The sequence below is a fragment of the Saccopteryx leptura genome, chromosome 1 (genome assembly GCF_036850995.1).
Source record: "Saccopteryx leptura isolate mSacLep1 chromosome 1, mSacLep1_pri_phased_curated, whole genome shotgun sequence".
Lineage (NCBI taxonomy): Eukaryota > Metazoa > Chordata > Mammalia > Chiroptera > Emballonuridae > Saccopteryx > Saccopteryx leptura.
In genome coordinates this window covers 87,646,992-87,663,251 of record NC_089503.1, presented here as the reverse complement: position 1 = coordinate 87,663,251, position 16,260 = coordinate 87,646,992, and the positions used below count along the sequence as shown (strand labels likewise).

At 37.6% G+C, this 16,260-nt stretch overlaps 1 protein-coding gene across 5 annotated transcripts; it reads right to left on the bottom strand.

The window, feature by feature from the left end:
- Window positions 1-396: 396 nt before the first annotated feature.
- Window positions 397-16,015, bottom strand: BIRC3 (baculoviral IAP repeat containing 3). 5 transcript variants are annotated; one of them, XM_066371376.1, is made up of 9 exons: window positions 15,892-16,015; window positions 9,044-12,166; window positions 8,846-8,945; window positions 6,716-6,794; window positions 5,879-5,927; window positions 4,125-4,367; window positions 1,624-1,878; window positions 1,322-1,363; window positions 397-1,205 (listed from the first exon to the last, which is right to left on the bottom strand). In XM_066371376.1, the coding sequence occupies exons 2-9, from the start codon at window positions 9,894-9,896 to the stop codon at window positions 1,012-1,014; spliced, it is 1,815 nt and encodes a 604-aa protein (XP_066227473.1). In that variant the 5' UTR covers window positions 9,897-12,166; window positions 15,892-16,015; the 3' UTR covers window positions 397-1,011. The 5 variants fall into 5 exon arrangements, with proteins under 5 accessions (XP_066227473.1, XP_066227490.1, XP_066227481.1 ...); XM_066371393.1 differs by having other exon boundaries at window positions 15,797-15,899; XM_066371384.1 differs by lacking the exon at window positions 15,892-16,015 and adding an exon at window positions 15,586-15,868.
- Between the last annotated feature and the right edge of the window lie 245 nt (window positions 16,016-16,260).

The window sequence follows — 16,260 nt, the reverse complement described above, 5'->3', positions numbered from 1 at the left end:
TCAGGCGCTAGAGTGGCTCTGGTCGCAACATGGCGACGCCCAGGATGGGCAGAGCGTCGTCCCATGGTGGGCGTGCTGGGTGGATCCCGGTCGGGCGCATGCGGGAGTCTGTCTGACTGTCTCTCCCTGTTTCCAGCTTCAGAAAAATGCAAAAGAAAATGCAAAAAAAAAAATAAAACAGTACAATGTTTAAATACATGTGCATGTTAAGTAACAGTTTAATGAATGAATGCGTGAATTACGTTTATTAAGCAATTCTCCTATTTTCACCAGTCTTCAAGTGCAAAAAAGTTGAAAACCTGTAATTTAATACTGAAGAGGTCTTAAGTTAGTAAGGAAGGAGTCTCAGAGTGACTAAATTATTTGATATCATAGAAATAAAAATATTAAGAAGAGTAATTTTGATTGCTTTATTAAAATGTTCCTTACAGAATTCTTTACAAAAATACTGTGTCCATAAAGTCATTCAACAAATATCAAGACCTTCTATATGTGTATATATATGTAACACTTCCAAAAAGACAGATCTGTGTTCTTGGTCCTTAATAGAATTCTAATACTTAAAATTTTGAAAGTTTAATTTAAAAATCTTAAATTTCACTTCACTTACAATATCAGTAGTGCTGAAATTTTGATTTAGTATTGTAGTGCTATCATAGTTTTTGCTCACAAGAACAAAAATCTATCATTCTTTTGCTATAGAAATGTTTGTTTTAGCTATATATTTATAAATGTATTTGTGTAAAACAAAACTTTGAGTTGTAAATAAATTTTAAAAATGAAGGAAATAAAATCAGTGTAAGTTAAAATCATAATACATTTAATTCATTCATTCTAAAGTTATGGATTGTTTTCCTGTCCTGGCCGGATAGCTCAGTTGGTTCATGTCAGCCCGAGCACAGAGGTTGACAGTTCAATCCCAGTCAAGGCACAAAAAGGAACAGATAAATGTTCCTGTCTTTCTCTCTCTCTAAAATTAATAAATAAAAAATTTTTAAGTGTGGACTGTTTTCATGAAAGAAATGTACGAACTGTACCCTTAATTGTACCTCTACAAATAGGACATTTTCTTAGAGAAGGGGCACATTCTTTGCATACTACTAGATGACCACAAGGAATAAACACTATGGACACTTCTTTGTCCATACACACTTTACACGTTCTCTCTTCTTGCAGTCTCCTCAATTGTTCTTCCATTGGTAAATCTAAGAAGAGAAACAAACTTTTAATAAAAGGCAACTTGCTGCTTCTCCCTCAATAAAAAGCCAAGAAAATAAAAAACAATATTTTCTACTGGTTTAAATCATTAATACTATTTTACCTGAAACATTTTCTGTGGGAATATACTTTATGTCCCGTTGCACTATGGAAGAAAAAGAAAAGGCATTATTGTGGCAATTAATGTCAATATTTAGTCACAAAATATATATGTTTAAACTAACATTTGAGACTGGCCAAATACTATATCTGTCATAATGTCAAGGCAACAAAAGTCTTTAGTTTTTTTGTGCAATTAATAGTTTATAAATTAGATTGAATTTTTTTCAATAATCACAAATTACTAATAAAAGCATGTTTTCAATTGACTTAGAAAGTTCTCTGAAGTAATTTAACAGCACTCACCAAATAAACGCTTGTATAATGTGGGGTCAATTTCTTGCAGAGAGTTTCTGAATATAGTGGCTGCAAAATTTCCTTTTACAATAATAGTATCAATCAGTTCTCTTGCTTGCAAAGATGTCTGTGTTTTCTGTTTAATAATATCATATTCTTGTTCGTTAATCACTCTGGCAATCAGTAAACTATCCAGGATTGGAACCACACAAGTCAAATGTTGAAAAAGTGCCATTCTGTTCTTCCGGATATATGATAGATCATCTTTATAAAAAAGAAAGCAAACACAAATGTTCAATCTTTGCTCACAAACTTCCTACACCACCTACACATATAGCTAAATGAAAACAGCCATAATTGGCCTGACCAGGTGGGTCGAGTGTCAGCCTAGGACACTGAAGTCTGAGGTTTGAAACCCTAGGTTCAAAGTTGCCAGCCTGAGTGCATCAGCTTGAGCTGACTGATGTTCCTTAATCAGCTTGAGAACAGTTGCTGGCTTGAGCACGGAATCATAAACATGACCCCATGGTCACTGGCTTTGGACCCAAACATCACTGGCTTGAAGCCCAAGGTTGCTGGCTTGAGGGGTCACTGGCTCAGATGGAGCCCCCCAGTCAAGGCATGTATAAGAAGCAATCATTGAATGCTGACGTCGCCGGTTGAAAACCCTGGGTTTGGCTGGGCAAGGCACCTATAGGAGTTGATGCTTCCTGCTCCTCCCCTTCTGTTTTTCTTTCTCCTCTCTAAAATGAATACATTTTTTTTAAAAAAAAGGACAGCAGCAATCAATGAACAACCAATCAATGAACAACTAAAGTGAAACCACTACTAGTTGATGCTTCTCATCTCTCTCCCTGCCTGCCTGCGTGTCTGTCTCTACCTCTCTCACTGAAAAAATAAAAAATAAAAAAATTCATACTCAGGCATTGAAGTTGATTGCTATGTTTGGGAGTACCGATTCCCTGTGCTTAATAATAATGCTACTTATAATAAGGACTAACATTTACTGAGTGTTGTGGTAAACACTGTATGTGTATGTACACATTTCACCTTCACAACAGCCCTTTGAGTTTGATACTAGTATCCTAATTTAACAGAGAAAACAGGCACAGTGTGGCAAGTAAATTACTAGAGGATATGCAACTAGCAAAAGTCAAACCAAGGCAGCTGGCATTATAATCGGTACTCAAAACCATTTGGCAATACGGCTAAGCCTTTAATCAAATAAAATTTAGAACGTATAAAATTGAAATTTCAATTCAATCTAGTCAAACTGGGAAGAACTAAAATAAAAAAATTAAAATAATAGAACATTTTCTCTCAAATTACCATTTACCCATAAAATTCCTTTAAAACTCCATTTTAAGATAAAATTTTATTTTCCCAAATTAGACATGATATTGCCATTACCTAAATATTTTGTAGTAATAGGGGAAAGACAGCATTTCAAAAACTAAATCTTCTCAATGACACATTCCTATCCTTTAGGATCACTGTACTCTCCTTTTTTAATCTAGATTTTGTATCTATTGGTAAAATGCTTCCTATTTGAAACTCTGAAATTTTGTTATCTGTTTCGACCTGGGTTTTGGTAAGGGAAAACATGCCTGGGACTCTCCTAGTCGTTTGTTTAAACTGGCCAGAGACACGCAGAGAGAAAGCAGAAGCCTGGAAGAGAGACTCACGAGGATGGGCTTAGGGGCCCCAAGAGAGGCCGCAGATAGTCACAGTCGTCAATCACCATTTGTGCCATAGTGCCCCTCTGGTACCCTCAAATCTCAGTAAGAGCTTGTTAAAAGTTGTAGACTATTTTTGGCTGTGTAAAATGAGTCTCAGATCTGGTCCATGCCTGGGAAAGAGTGGCAAAGGAGAGATCATTTCTCTTTGTCGAGGCCAGAGTGATGAGAGCAATCAGAGCAACCAAATGAGGCTGGACATGCTCTGAGGAAGTTTTTGTATAAAGGCTATATATTAGCAGACAAAGTTTTTATAGAAGATATGGATGAACTGTCTTGAGAGAATGTAAAACAACAGTACCCTAGGACTCCCCTAAATACTACAGGGACACTAGGAAGGAAAACTCAGCTCTTACGTGGAGAGGTAAGAGACTTAATCATAATTTATACATCAATTTATAGTCACAGCCTAAGACATACCGTTATGCTAATATTAAAATTAATAATTGTCCTTGATCCCACCCAACTTCCAGTAAATGAAAGTGAGCAACCAGGGGTCAAAAATCTGCCACGAATAATTACATACAGTCAACTGCCCAACGTAAAAATATAAATTTAAAAAAAGCAGGAATGAAAATGATTTCATTCAATATATATAATTTTTTCAATTAAGCAATTCAAATATATCTTAATGTGAAAAAAATTTTTCAGAATTCAAATTCAGAATACTGAACATAAGAAAAGTCTGACCGACTTGACTGTATTTTCAGTAACTTATATACAGTAACATCAAATTCTTATGGAAATAAAGTTTGTACTAATAAATATGTGTACCTGATTCTTCTTCCTCGGTTGCTCTTTCTTTCTCCTCTTCCCTTATTTCATCTTCAGCATTAAGTAAATCTAATACAAGATCGCTGATGACTTTATAATTCTCTCCACTTGTTAGGATTTTACTCTGAACTGTCTGTTTTACCAGCCTTCTACTGAAGCCCATTTCCAAGGCAGCTTTAACCACAGGTGTATTCATCATGACTGCATCTTCTGAATGATTTTCTCCAGGTCCATAACAAATAACTAATGGAATAAAGAGTTTAACACATATTGGGATAATCTGTATATTTTTAAAATTGAAAGTTATTGTTAATATCAAAAGCATAAAACTCCCCAAAAATATAGTCACTTTTTTCTATTAACTGTTGAATTTAAAATAATGATATACATGTTGTCACTAGAGTAAGAATTTGGAATATTGTATTCAGATACAAAATATGCGTTATCTTGCATAACTATGAATGGGAGAAGGAAATGGAATGTCAGGGATCACCTCCAGCAGAACAGAGGTTCTTTTTTCCCATGTTGAATAAACAAATGAGCTTTCTAAACCAAATGTGTTTCACATACTTTCAAGAAGCTGTTGTCATCACTCACTGTTATTACTATAATGGTGTGTTTCAGTATTACTCCCATCTAGTTCATTCTCAACATTGCAACCAGTGTGACTTTTTAAAAACACAAATCTGATTTCATGGTTCTTAGGAAAACACGCAGTTGTGGCTTATAATACCTCACACTTTATTTGGACCCTGTTCACTTCATCCTCACTTCTCGGCACTCATTCATTCGCACTCTACACTCCAGCCAAGAAGTCAGAAATTTTGCCTGCGGTGCTAACTACTCTTACTGCTGACCTGATTCATTCATTTCTCTGTTTGCAAATCCTACTTCTGGACATACAGAATTTTGTTCAGTTCATCAAATGTGCCTGTACTCTTGTGTTAGTTAAGTCTTTCGTGTGCTGTCCTTTCTGCCTGGAATGTTCTTTTCCTCCCTCTGTCACTTGGTTAACTTCTACTCTTCCCTTTGATTCTGTGATGAAACAACCACTTCTAATCTGAAGTCTTTTCTGCTCCTCCAGGTTAACTGTCCCTTGCACACTCTCATAGCACACTTAAACTGTCCCACCACATCCTCCTCCTATCTGTGTATCTGTCTGTATCCCTTTGCCTGTTGGCTCATGAGAACAGGAGTTGTGTTTATCCTGTTCTCTATTCTATCCTCCGAACAGCAGATACACAATAAGAATTTATTGAACTGAGCACTAGATAAAAGAGTATAAAAGCTTGTTCAAATATTGGCTCTATCACCTTTCAGGTTTCAGGTGATGAACAGATTACTTAACCTCTTGGAGCTTCAGGTTCCCCACTGAAAATGGGGATAGTATCTCCACTCTCCATTTCATGGAAAGAATATGTGAGCAATCTAATGTCATAGTGCAACTGTTCCCACACTGGTCTGAGAATAAGGTTCGGCCGGATGTGTATAGTTTGTTAAAATGACACATGCTCAAGCCCCACCCTTAAACACTATGATTCAACTCCTTAGTAGGCTTGAAGTGGAAATTCTTTTCAAGTTCCTTAAGCAATTATGATGCCCTAAAGTTTCAGAAATAGCTACTTAATATATTTGAAAATGCACTGTAAATTATAAATCATAACACACATGTACATTACAACTATTATCAAATTTCAATCTTAACAGTACCAGTGGTTCTATTTAACTGTGGCAATTATTATCACTACACATACTTGGTGACTCTGCATTTTCATCTTCTTGATTGTCTGAAGTAGATAACAGCTAAAGGGAAAAAAAGGTAAAAAATTAAAACATAAATCTTATCCTGTCCATAGAAAAAACAATGAACCAAGAGACTCACTTTATTCTACTTAATGCAAACTGACTTGCTATTGGCAAAATAACTTTTTATGTCAAAACACTATTTTACTTACATTCAACAGTAATTTCCTAAGCCATAAACTAAAAGAATTTCTCTGTGTATGTGTGTATTAACAAATAAATTCTATTTTCATTAAGGCAGGAGACGGGCTAGAACTTTTCAGTGATCTATGACACAATCACTGTTGGCCTTTCATTCCAAAGATCTTACACTTCCTGTGTCATCCTTTGGGATAAGATGGATCCTATATCAGTTCCATTTAGTATATACAATAGCTAGAAAAAATGTTTGATCCTCAATTATATAAGTTCTTATCTGCTTTTCCAGCAATATGACAAAGAGCAATACTGTTCTTTCTCAAATTTTTTTTAAGAAAAATTAATATAGTAAACCATTATAATTCTACCCTGTCCATTTTTTTCCCCTCAAATAATTTTATTGCAACTTTATCAGAAAAATACTTAGAAATATAACTCCAGTATTATTTTTCAGCAGGTTTCTAATTCTGGATCTGTTTTGATCCTAAGAACAGTACTAAGATCATGCTTGGTATTGTAAAAAATTAAATAAATTTTAAAAAATGTATTTTTAAAGCAACTCTTGCCTTTGCAGTAAAATATTGCTCTCTGTAACTATTACAAAATAATTTATCTGTTGTTAACCAATGCTTAAAAAAAAATGTCCCTACCTGTTCAAGTAGATGAGGGTAACTGGCTTGAACTGAATTGATAAACTCTTGTCCTTTAATTCGTATCAAGTACTCACACCTAAAACGTAAACAAATTAAGTTTGGGGAGTTATTTTAATATGGCCATTTCTAGACTGCTAAATATTTTAAATTAGTACAAACATACATATAACCACTTGACTTCATTTAGCATATAGGAAGTGGTAAGAGATACTGAAGTCAAAGCAACATGATGTATGCAAGAGAAAGGCTATCACCGGCCATCTGCCAAGTGCTCTCAGTCTATTGTGGATGAGGAAGGCTGTCAGAGCTGCTAGCTGCTCTCCTCAACTATTCTAAGATTCCAAAAAACACTCTGAACATTAAGAACAGAGCCAAGGAGACAGGTAAAAAGTTCTCTAATAAATGGTACTGTTCATAAACTTTATATGTTTAAAAGACAGACATATACAAAGAGAGACAGAGAAAGAAGGAGGAAGATAAACACATTTTCTAACAAAGTCAGACATTCACAAGTTTGACATTCCTAGGCAATATATATCCATCGTTACATTTTAGTACAAAATGAATTTGTGATACTACCAAAGCAAATTTATCATTCTTTTTATATATTCACAAAATTACCACAATGGAAAATTAGCAGCACTTTTAAAAATACCTATGTACTGTATTAACTTCATAATTTTTGGAATCTGAAATATATGGGGAGCACAAAGATGCTGTAAATGAAAATACAGTATTATATTTTTAAAAATGTAATGAAAAGAAATTAGGATACCAAGTTTAGTAATCAGCCTTAAAAATACTAGAAGTTTTGACCATAAAAAGTATAATTCTAGGCCACCTGATTAGAAGAGTGTAAACAAACAAACAACAAAAAAGAAAAGTGTAAACAAGTATGAAATAATCAAAAATGTAAGACACGATGATAAAATGCTATGCAGTGATCCAAATAGATGAGATGAGTCAGTATTTACCCTGATTACCCTATTTATTTACTTATTTATTTATGTGAGAAACAGAGAAAAGGAAAGATAGGGACAGACAGACAGGAAGGGAGAGATAAGCAGCATCAATTCTTCGTTGCGGCTCCTTAGTCTCCTTAGTTGTTCATTGACTGCCTTCTCATATGTGCCTTGACCAGGTGGCTACAGCAAAATGAGTGACCCCTTGCTCAAGCCAGTGACCTTGGGCTCAAGGTAGCAACCTTGGACTTCAAGTCAGCGACCCTTCGGCTCAAGCCAGGGACCATGGGGTCATATCTATGATCCCACACTCAAGCCAGTGACCCCACGCTCAAGCTGGTGACCTTGGGGTTTCAAACTTAGACCTCCGCATCCCAGTTGGATGCTCTATCCACTGCATCACACCTGGTCAGGCCTGATTACCCTATTTAATACTGCAACCTACCTGGTGCTTCTGATCTCCCTTTCTCTGCTCTCTTCTTTTTATCCATAGCACTATCTTCCAACATGCTACATAACTTATTTTTTAAGTTTATATTGTCTCCCCTCTCCTTCTATAAAATCAATATATTAAACCAAAAGTCTTAGTTTTGTCCCACTGAATATTTCAAGCACCTGTTAAAAGATGATCAAATGCAATGCCTGTTAAAAGATGATCAAATAATATCATATTATTGAATGTTGAATGAATGGAAATATGTCTAAGACATAATGCTAATTGAAAAAAAAAGCTTCAACACAGTATATACAAAATCTAATTCATGAAGTAAAATTATATAATGTATTTATATATGTACATATGCCTACAGAGATTCTAGAGGGATATTCACTAAAATAGTAACTGTACTTAATCTTTAAATTAGGTTTTGAATTCCGGACATTTTAACTTTTTTGTCTCTATACCTGACTACATGTGATTCTGGTTTTATGAGCATATATTATTTTCAAGTATATATTAATTACACAAAAAAATTCTAAATCTATTTATTCTTTGTCTTTAATTTCCATCAAAACCTTTTATGTAATTATTTTTCTAAATAATCCATCCTAAATGTATTCACAAATGTATTTCTGAAACAAAGAATAAAGTAACAGCTGATTGTAAACGCATATATACCTATGACATGATAATCACACATATTCACAGAGAATTACAAACAATTACCTTGGAAACCATTTGGCATGTTCCACCCATGGGTCGTCTCCAGGTTCCCAACACCTCAATCCGCCATCACAGCAAAAGCATTTGACATCATCATTGTAACCTAAAATTAATTTTGGACCAAAACTTATGAATATATATAACTTGCCCACTAAAAATGTATAAAATGTTTTATTATTATCATCAGATGAAGTTTCTTACCCATATAATAAAAACCCGCACTCGCAAGCTGCATGGGATGAACTGGAACCCTAGAGGGCCAGTTACGGAATGTTTTAAAGCGGGCTGCCTGAGTCTGCATGCTCAGATTAGAAACACTGTATCTTGAAGTGTCTTGAGGCCGACTTTCTAAAAATGGACATGTAGGGAAATGTCTCAGGTGTTCTGATAAAGGATCATCATCTGGTTCCCAATTGCTCAATTTCCCACCACAGGCAAAGCAAGCCACTCTGTCTCCAGGTCCTATGTAATAAAAACCAGCTTTTGCCATAACTGTTGGTGACAGAAAAGACAAAGGCCACATCTGAAAAGTAAGTAATCTGTTGTTTTCAGTCTTCATTAGACAACGGTTGGGAATTCTCCCGAAGGCATAAATATCTTGATTTGGTTCGAAGTTGACAGGACTTGAAGGAAAGCTTGAATAAGAGCCACTAAAATAGCCACTGTTTTCTGAACTTGGAAGCAATAAATGTGTGGGATTTGTTACTGAAGAAGGCAAATTAAGCTGAGAGGTGGCTCCCAAAATGTTACCAGAATTTAATTTCTGAACAAAGCTACAGCTAGGATACAACCTTTTATGCTTTTCAGTAGGATTGTCTCCGTGTTTCCAGTTATCCAGCATCAAGCCACAGCAGAAGCATTTGACTTTGTCGTTCACACCAGTGTAATAAAAACCAGCACGAGCAAGACTCCTTTCTGACACAGGAACGCCGACGGGGAAAGCTGAATATGTAGACATCCGGTATAGTTCACATGAAAGGTCGTATTTCAAGTCAAACATGTTGGTGCTTTTCGTCAAATCTGATAAGAATTTGCTCTTTTCTGCTATGTTCATAAAGAAATGGGTGAGGAGGTAAAGGGACTAGCCTTTCTCTGGGGAGGTAGTTTTGTGCATGGCTTTGGTTTTTAGTTTTAGTATTAGGCTGAACACTTAGAAGGGGAACTCTTAAGTTCTTTTTTCTCCTATGCCTTCAGAATTTAAGCACAGAGAAATTAAAATCCTATAATAATACAGCTTATGGGACAATTATGCATAACAGCACCTTTGTATAACCATACAATGTAAACATGATGCTTACACACAATACCTTGGGATTAAAATTAAAACCCTTCATAAAAGTGTCGGATGCTTAAGTCATCAAGTCCATTTAGTGTCAGGTATTTCCACAGGTAGGTCAACTTCTCCTCTAGACTGCTTCAGTGACATTCAGACAGTCTCAAGATAAAACGTCTGACTCACATAGCTAGCTTGTTTTCAAGGCAGAAAGTTATACCCTTTAAATACTCTACAGAGAACAACACTCAAACTATGTTTCTTCTGCCTTATTTAAATTGTGAAATTTAGTAACCAGGAAGAAAAGCATAAGAGGAAAAGAATGCATTACCATTTTTTGCTGATTCTAAGACACGTTTTAATATCTCTATTATTGAGAGGTATCATACAATTAATGCCATATCATAGTTTAATTAGCAGCATTTTTTATTTCTAAGAGCTACATAAAATAATGTTATACCTTATAACTGATGATATCTTAGATTCACTGAAATACAGTATATCTCAATCTTGCTCAAATTAATTTTTCATCCTACAATCATTTTACTAGAGAGAACAAATCAATCTAAAATTTTTTTCCAGATAGAGCTTATAGAAACAGAATTGACTGGTTTTAAGATTAAATAATAATAATTTCCCACAGAAAGTCAGGAACCCATTTGCTTTGTAAGATTTATACCATTAAATCTTAGCAAATTAGACATTTTATGCTAAATGAATTATCAGCAATTAATGTATTTGCTCAATAGGTCTTTTAAACTCGGATTCATGCTGTTGAAAGCCAGTATCAACTCTTCTACTCTGATATATTTCTTTTTAAAACAGTCAAAAGAATGCTGAGTCTATAGGCTAAGATGGATAACCAAATGGTACAAATATAGCTTTGGTCAGAAATCATGTCACAGATAGCATACCTTGAACTGGAATTTATCAAGACAAAGAAATAATAATAAATGTACTTTGTTTCACAATCCACTCCTTTTGAACAGCTGAGATCCTCTAAAAATTCAGAATATATGTTATTACTAGCTGTTAAGTAGGTTCCGCATAAATAAAGTCAGCAATAACCAATAAGCAAGTCATCATGGCTTTTCTAGCAGTGATTTGCAAACACGGCTTCCTGGTCCTACTGATGTTAGGATTTTTCTTTATATATATTTGATGCTGAAATTTTCTACTGTACACTTTATAAAACTTTATTTCCAAGTGGCAAAAGAAACTCATCCCAAAGGTGAGCTATTATGTCTAATTTCAGTTTTACTTTCACCGACCAAAAATTTTACATATTGTTATAAAAACCTTCTTGGTGTTTATTATTGTCTCTGTAAATTTTCTTTCCGAATGAGTTTGTTCCTTTACCAAAATAAAACCACCTAGCCTTCGTTCTTATTATTCTCGGAGATAATAGCCCATTAGAACAAACTAAACTTTATAGTTTTAAAATACCAAGTCTTATCAATGGTTAGACAATTTCTTCATCAATCAAGTTTATCTCTCCTACTTTCTCTAAATTTGTAGTACTTATCAAAAAGTTTTGTTCTTGACATTTCTTTGTCAATGTAACAGTCTTTTAGTATGTCAAAGGCTTCATTTGTACATTTGTATATTTCTCTAATTTAGCAGAGGGTTGAGTATTAACTCTTTGTTCTAGATAACTGTCACTCATTTTTAAATCTTTCACAAACACAGGTATGATAATCTATTCTACACATCACTCAGTGGGAGACTGCCCAGCCAGTTTTAAAGAATGCTTCAACAACATGTCTCAAGTACAATCACTTCCTTACATTCAAATTCAAAATCAAACTCAAACTCAGTATTATTACTCTATAATTATATCTTGTATAACTAGATATTTTAAAATTATAACATTCTTTGGATGCCACAAACTGGTGTTAACTACTTAATTTGTTTATTCATGCACAAAACTACCTCCCGGAGATCAGACTAAGTCCCTTTAAGGGTTTTAGGCCTCCATTTTGAGCTGTTTTGAGTTACAGAAAAAAATGAAAAAAATCTAGAAGTAGAACAGTTTGCCTCCTCTGTAAAACCTGTTTAAAAAAAAAAAAGTTTTAAAAGTCAAATAATTCAAGTAACGCAGTAAATTTTTAAAAACATTGTCTCCAAAATAGAGCACTAATATTTATCAATTGTCCACTGTGTACAAGGTGCTGCAGTAGGCAGGGCAAGAGGCCAAGAAATCTCACACAAAACCCAGAGAGCTCAAACTGGGAGCCAGTGTGTTCGGCTTGCACAGAATTGAACTACAGTATTTGGCTAATTTTTGTAACTTTCTATTTTAAAATTAATTTATACTTGGTGAAACCTTATAAAAATAACAGTTCCACATACCAACCATGTACTCAACTTCCCTAAAGTTAACATCTTACATAACCATAAAACAATTAAAGGAACCAGGAAAGTATCATTGATACAATGCTGTTAATTTGCATGCCTTATTTGAATTTCACCTGTTTTCCAAATAAGTACAATTTTGACCCATAAAATTATTTTTTAACCACAAATTTTAAAATATTTTAATGACCAATATTTTTAGAAAGAAAGAGATTTCCTGTAACATTCTAGTTTCTAGCTTCTCTTGAAAAGTCAGAAGATCTGGCCGCATGGGGCCTATATTCCTGCGTGGCAACAACCAGCCAACTCTGAGCAGTGACTGTACCTTGTGGATGACTCCCTGATACAGAGACTGACTGCCAGTTGCTATTTGTCACTGAGCTGGCACTACTGATTTTCTTATAGTAGAATTATGAGGAATGTGAAATTTCTAATGCCTGAATATCAAAAGTAACAAAAATGAAAGGTAGACAAAGAACATGTGTTTAGAGAAAAATGAGAGTACCGTATTTCCTTGTGGATGGGAAGAATATTCCTACATGTTACAGATGCTGTATTATAAAGTGTATTTTTGTCTAAAAGAGACACCCTCAGTTTTCATTTATATCTCCTGCCTGGCCCCACTGCATTTGAGACTGGAAAGCCCTTACACAGCTCTCACCCTATAAAGCGTTAGTGTGGAAACAGGCATGTTTGTGCAAATGAAGGCAACAATTATATAACAAGTATAAAAAAATATGCCAAGATGCTGACCTTGTATCAGTTCCAACTAGGTCTTAGCCATTTTCAACACTTAGACTTCCAAATGCTATGGGGGAAGATCCGTGTCCTTGAGGACTGGGACCAGCACAACTCCAGGCACCAACGTGGACGGGCTTTCACCCCTACAGTTCTACTTATCCCTCGTCAGCCCTCTATCCCACTGCCCTGCGCAACTCTTCTAAACCTTCACTACCTGCCTCAAACTTCTCTTCCACCACGCCCCATCTCACTTTCAGTAGATGGCTCTGCCTTTTATTTCCCAAAGAAAATAGACATCACTGAGCAGTAATGCTCTGACATTCTCAAATCCAGGCCTTTCTGCTCACAAACTCCCCCCCCCCCCCCCCCCCCGCTTGCCCCTTTCTAGGCCTCGTCATTTCCCACTGCCTCAGAAATCTGGCTTTCTTCCTTATTCCCCTCATCTGTTCAACATCCGCTCTCTACTGGCCCTTTCCCTTCAATATAACTGGACATGCAGCCCTGGTCGGCTTGCTCAGTGGTAGAGCATCGGCCCGGCCTGTGGAAGTCCCAGGTTCGTTTTCCCGACAGGGCACGCAGGAGAGGCGCCCATCTGCTTCTCCACCCTTCCCCCTCTCCTTTCTCTCTGTCTCTCTCTTCCCCTCCCGTAGCCAAGGCTACATTGGAGCAGAGGTTGCCGGGGCGCTGAGAATGGCTTCTGTTGTAATGGAGAAATGCCCCAGATGGGCAGAGCATCGCCCCCTGGTGGGCATGCTGGGTGGATCCCGGTGGGGCACATGCGGGAGTCTCTCTCTCTGCCTCCCTGCTTCTCACTTCAGAAAAATAAATAAATAAATCTTTCTATATAGTATATATTATATATATATATATATCAAGCATATATAGTATATATTATATATATATATATTAAGTCTGTCCCAGATTTCAAATAAAAACCAAGAAATTCTCTTTGAACCCCCTTTCTGCTCTAGCAACTATCCTGTATCTCAGCTTCTCTTCACAGCCAAGTGAACTAAAAATAAGTGTCTATGGTCTTCTCCCACTACAAATGGCTTTAGTCAGCACTACTTCGAACTAATTTCAATATTAATAAAACCAACAGCTTCTTTACAAAATCAATGGAAATTTTTGTGTCTTGACACTGGGCCCACTTCCTCTTAGAAATACTCCACTCCGTTGGATTTCTGATGCCGCTCTATCGGAATTCCTCTTTCCTTCCTTCTGGTTCCTTCTCAGATTGGCTCACCCCCCACCCCTTTTCTCTTTACTCCTGCAACAGGAGCTGTTGGGTGTCTCTGCCCTCTTGGGCACTTAGCATATCCCTATCTCCCACCCTGGAAGAGAAGTTTACCTTTTTTTCCTGCTTCCCCTAGACTGTGAATTCCTTCAGATCAGAACTATGTTTCATCTTTGTTCAGGGCGGGCAACCACAATATCCACCCAGCCAGGCGTATAATGCAGACACTACGGCTTTTTGTTGAAGAAGTGAATGTTAACAAACTTGACTGAGCCTCCCATGACTACAATACCCTCATTTGCATGGTATTAAGGACATCAATTTTATATCAATGCCCACAAAATCTGCACAGTGAAGGTTCAATACCAGGCTTTGCAGTCAGACATCTTGAGTTTCCAGTACCATTCAGTCTCTCCCCACCAGGGTGTGGAACCTTGGGCAAGTAAATCTCCCTGAGCCTGTTTTCTCATTGTCAATAGAGCTAATTATGGTAACTGCTTTTTAAGATTGTGAGAACACGTGTAAAGTCTTTGGAGGGGGTGCCAGCATATACCAAGATGTTAGCAATAAATAATAGCAAACTTAATATTATCGGTAGTTACTTCAGCATCAGGCAAATGGCTCCAGCCTTTTCCTAATTAAATTAAGAGCACTACAGAATTTCCATGCTGACCACCAGGAAAAGTATCAAAAATCAGCTGTCTGCCACCACATAAGAACATTCCTCCATTTATTCGTGAAATCTTTTGCGTGAGTCCTTATGGATAGCTCTATTTTAGGCTTTGTTCTGAAGTGTTTTTGGCATACTCAAAGACCCGGTGATACCTCTTGGCAAGCAAATTAAACCAGGTATCAACGCTTCCCCATGCCACTGGCTCACCCCAAAAGGAAAATAGAGAAAGCCATCAATGAACAACCAAGGTGCTGCAACTAGGAACTGATGATGCTCATCTCTCACTTCCTGTCTGCCTGTTTCTCTCTCTCTCTCTCTCTCTCTCTCTCTCTCACACACACACACACACACACACACACACACACACACACACACACACACACACACACGTAAAGTAGAAACTGAGCACTGGGCAGGAAAGCGGACAGTGAGTGTGCCGGAGGGCAACGCAGGGTCCACAGCACCTCACCCGCCCTGGAAGCCTGCGGGCCGCGCCCAGCGATTCCGGGCGAGTAGACAACAAAGAGGGAAACGCCCAGGATCCCAGGGAACCCACTCTTGCTTGTTTCCGGTTCGCCTGAGAACCGTCGGGGAGAGGGCCTCTGCAGTGGTGTTTCCTGACCGTGCCAGCCCGACGCCCCTCTTACTCCGCCGCAGGATCCCGCGTCGCCATACCAAGCACCCCAAGCGTCTCCAGCCCGGAAGGGGCCTGAGGAAGCGGGCTGCCGCGCACGCGCACTCCCAGCCTGCCAGCGGCCCCCGTCGCTCACCTGCTGCGCTGAGGCTGGCGCGGGCTGCCAGACCTGCCTGCCCAGTCTCGCGAGGACGCCCGTCGGCCCGGCTGCTGCGCGCGCAGGCATCTCCAGCTGCCTTTTAATGTCTCCTCGCCCTCCCCCGCCCACGCTCCCCGGCCCGCCCCGCGCCCTGACTCCTCCCAGTGGTTGGTGCTTTCCTCTTAGTTCTTAGGGGAACTCCAGCGGTAATAACCACAGACACTTCCCCTTAATCACTCGGGGATTTCCGTGACCCTTCACAGCAAGGCTGTTTCTTAACCTAGGCGTCTCCGCGGGGCATTTACTGAAAGATTAACCTTTGCTTCATTATTCGTGGGTCAGAGGAAATAGTGGTAAGTCATGCAG

What these genes read in the sequence shown, in the direction of transcription:
- BIRC3 (XM_066371376.1), bottom strand. Translation starts at nt 9,896, where the DNA reads ATGAACATAGCAGAAAAGAGCAAATTCTTATCAGATTTGACGAAAAGC. An exon ending in ACCCTCATCTACTTGAACAG is followed by an intron (nt 5,928 to 6,715) that starts GTAGGGACATTT and finishes TTTTCCCTTTAG; the next exon opens with CTGTTATCTACTTCAGACAA. An exon ending in TGAAAATGCAGAGTCACCAA is followed by an intron (nt 4,368 to 5,878) that starts GTATGTGTAGTG and finishes TTATTCCATTAG; the next exon opens with TTATTTGTTATGGACCTGGA.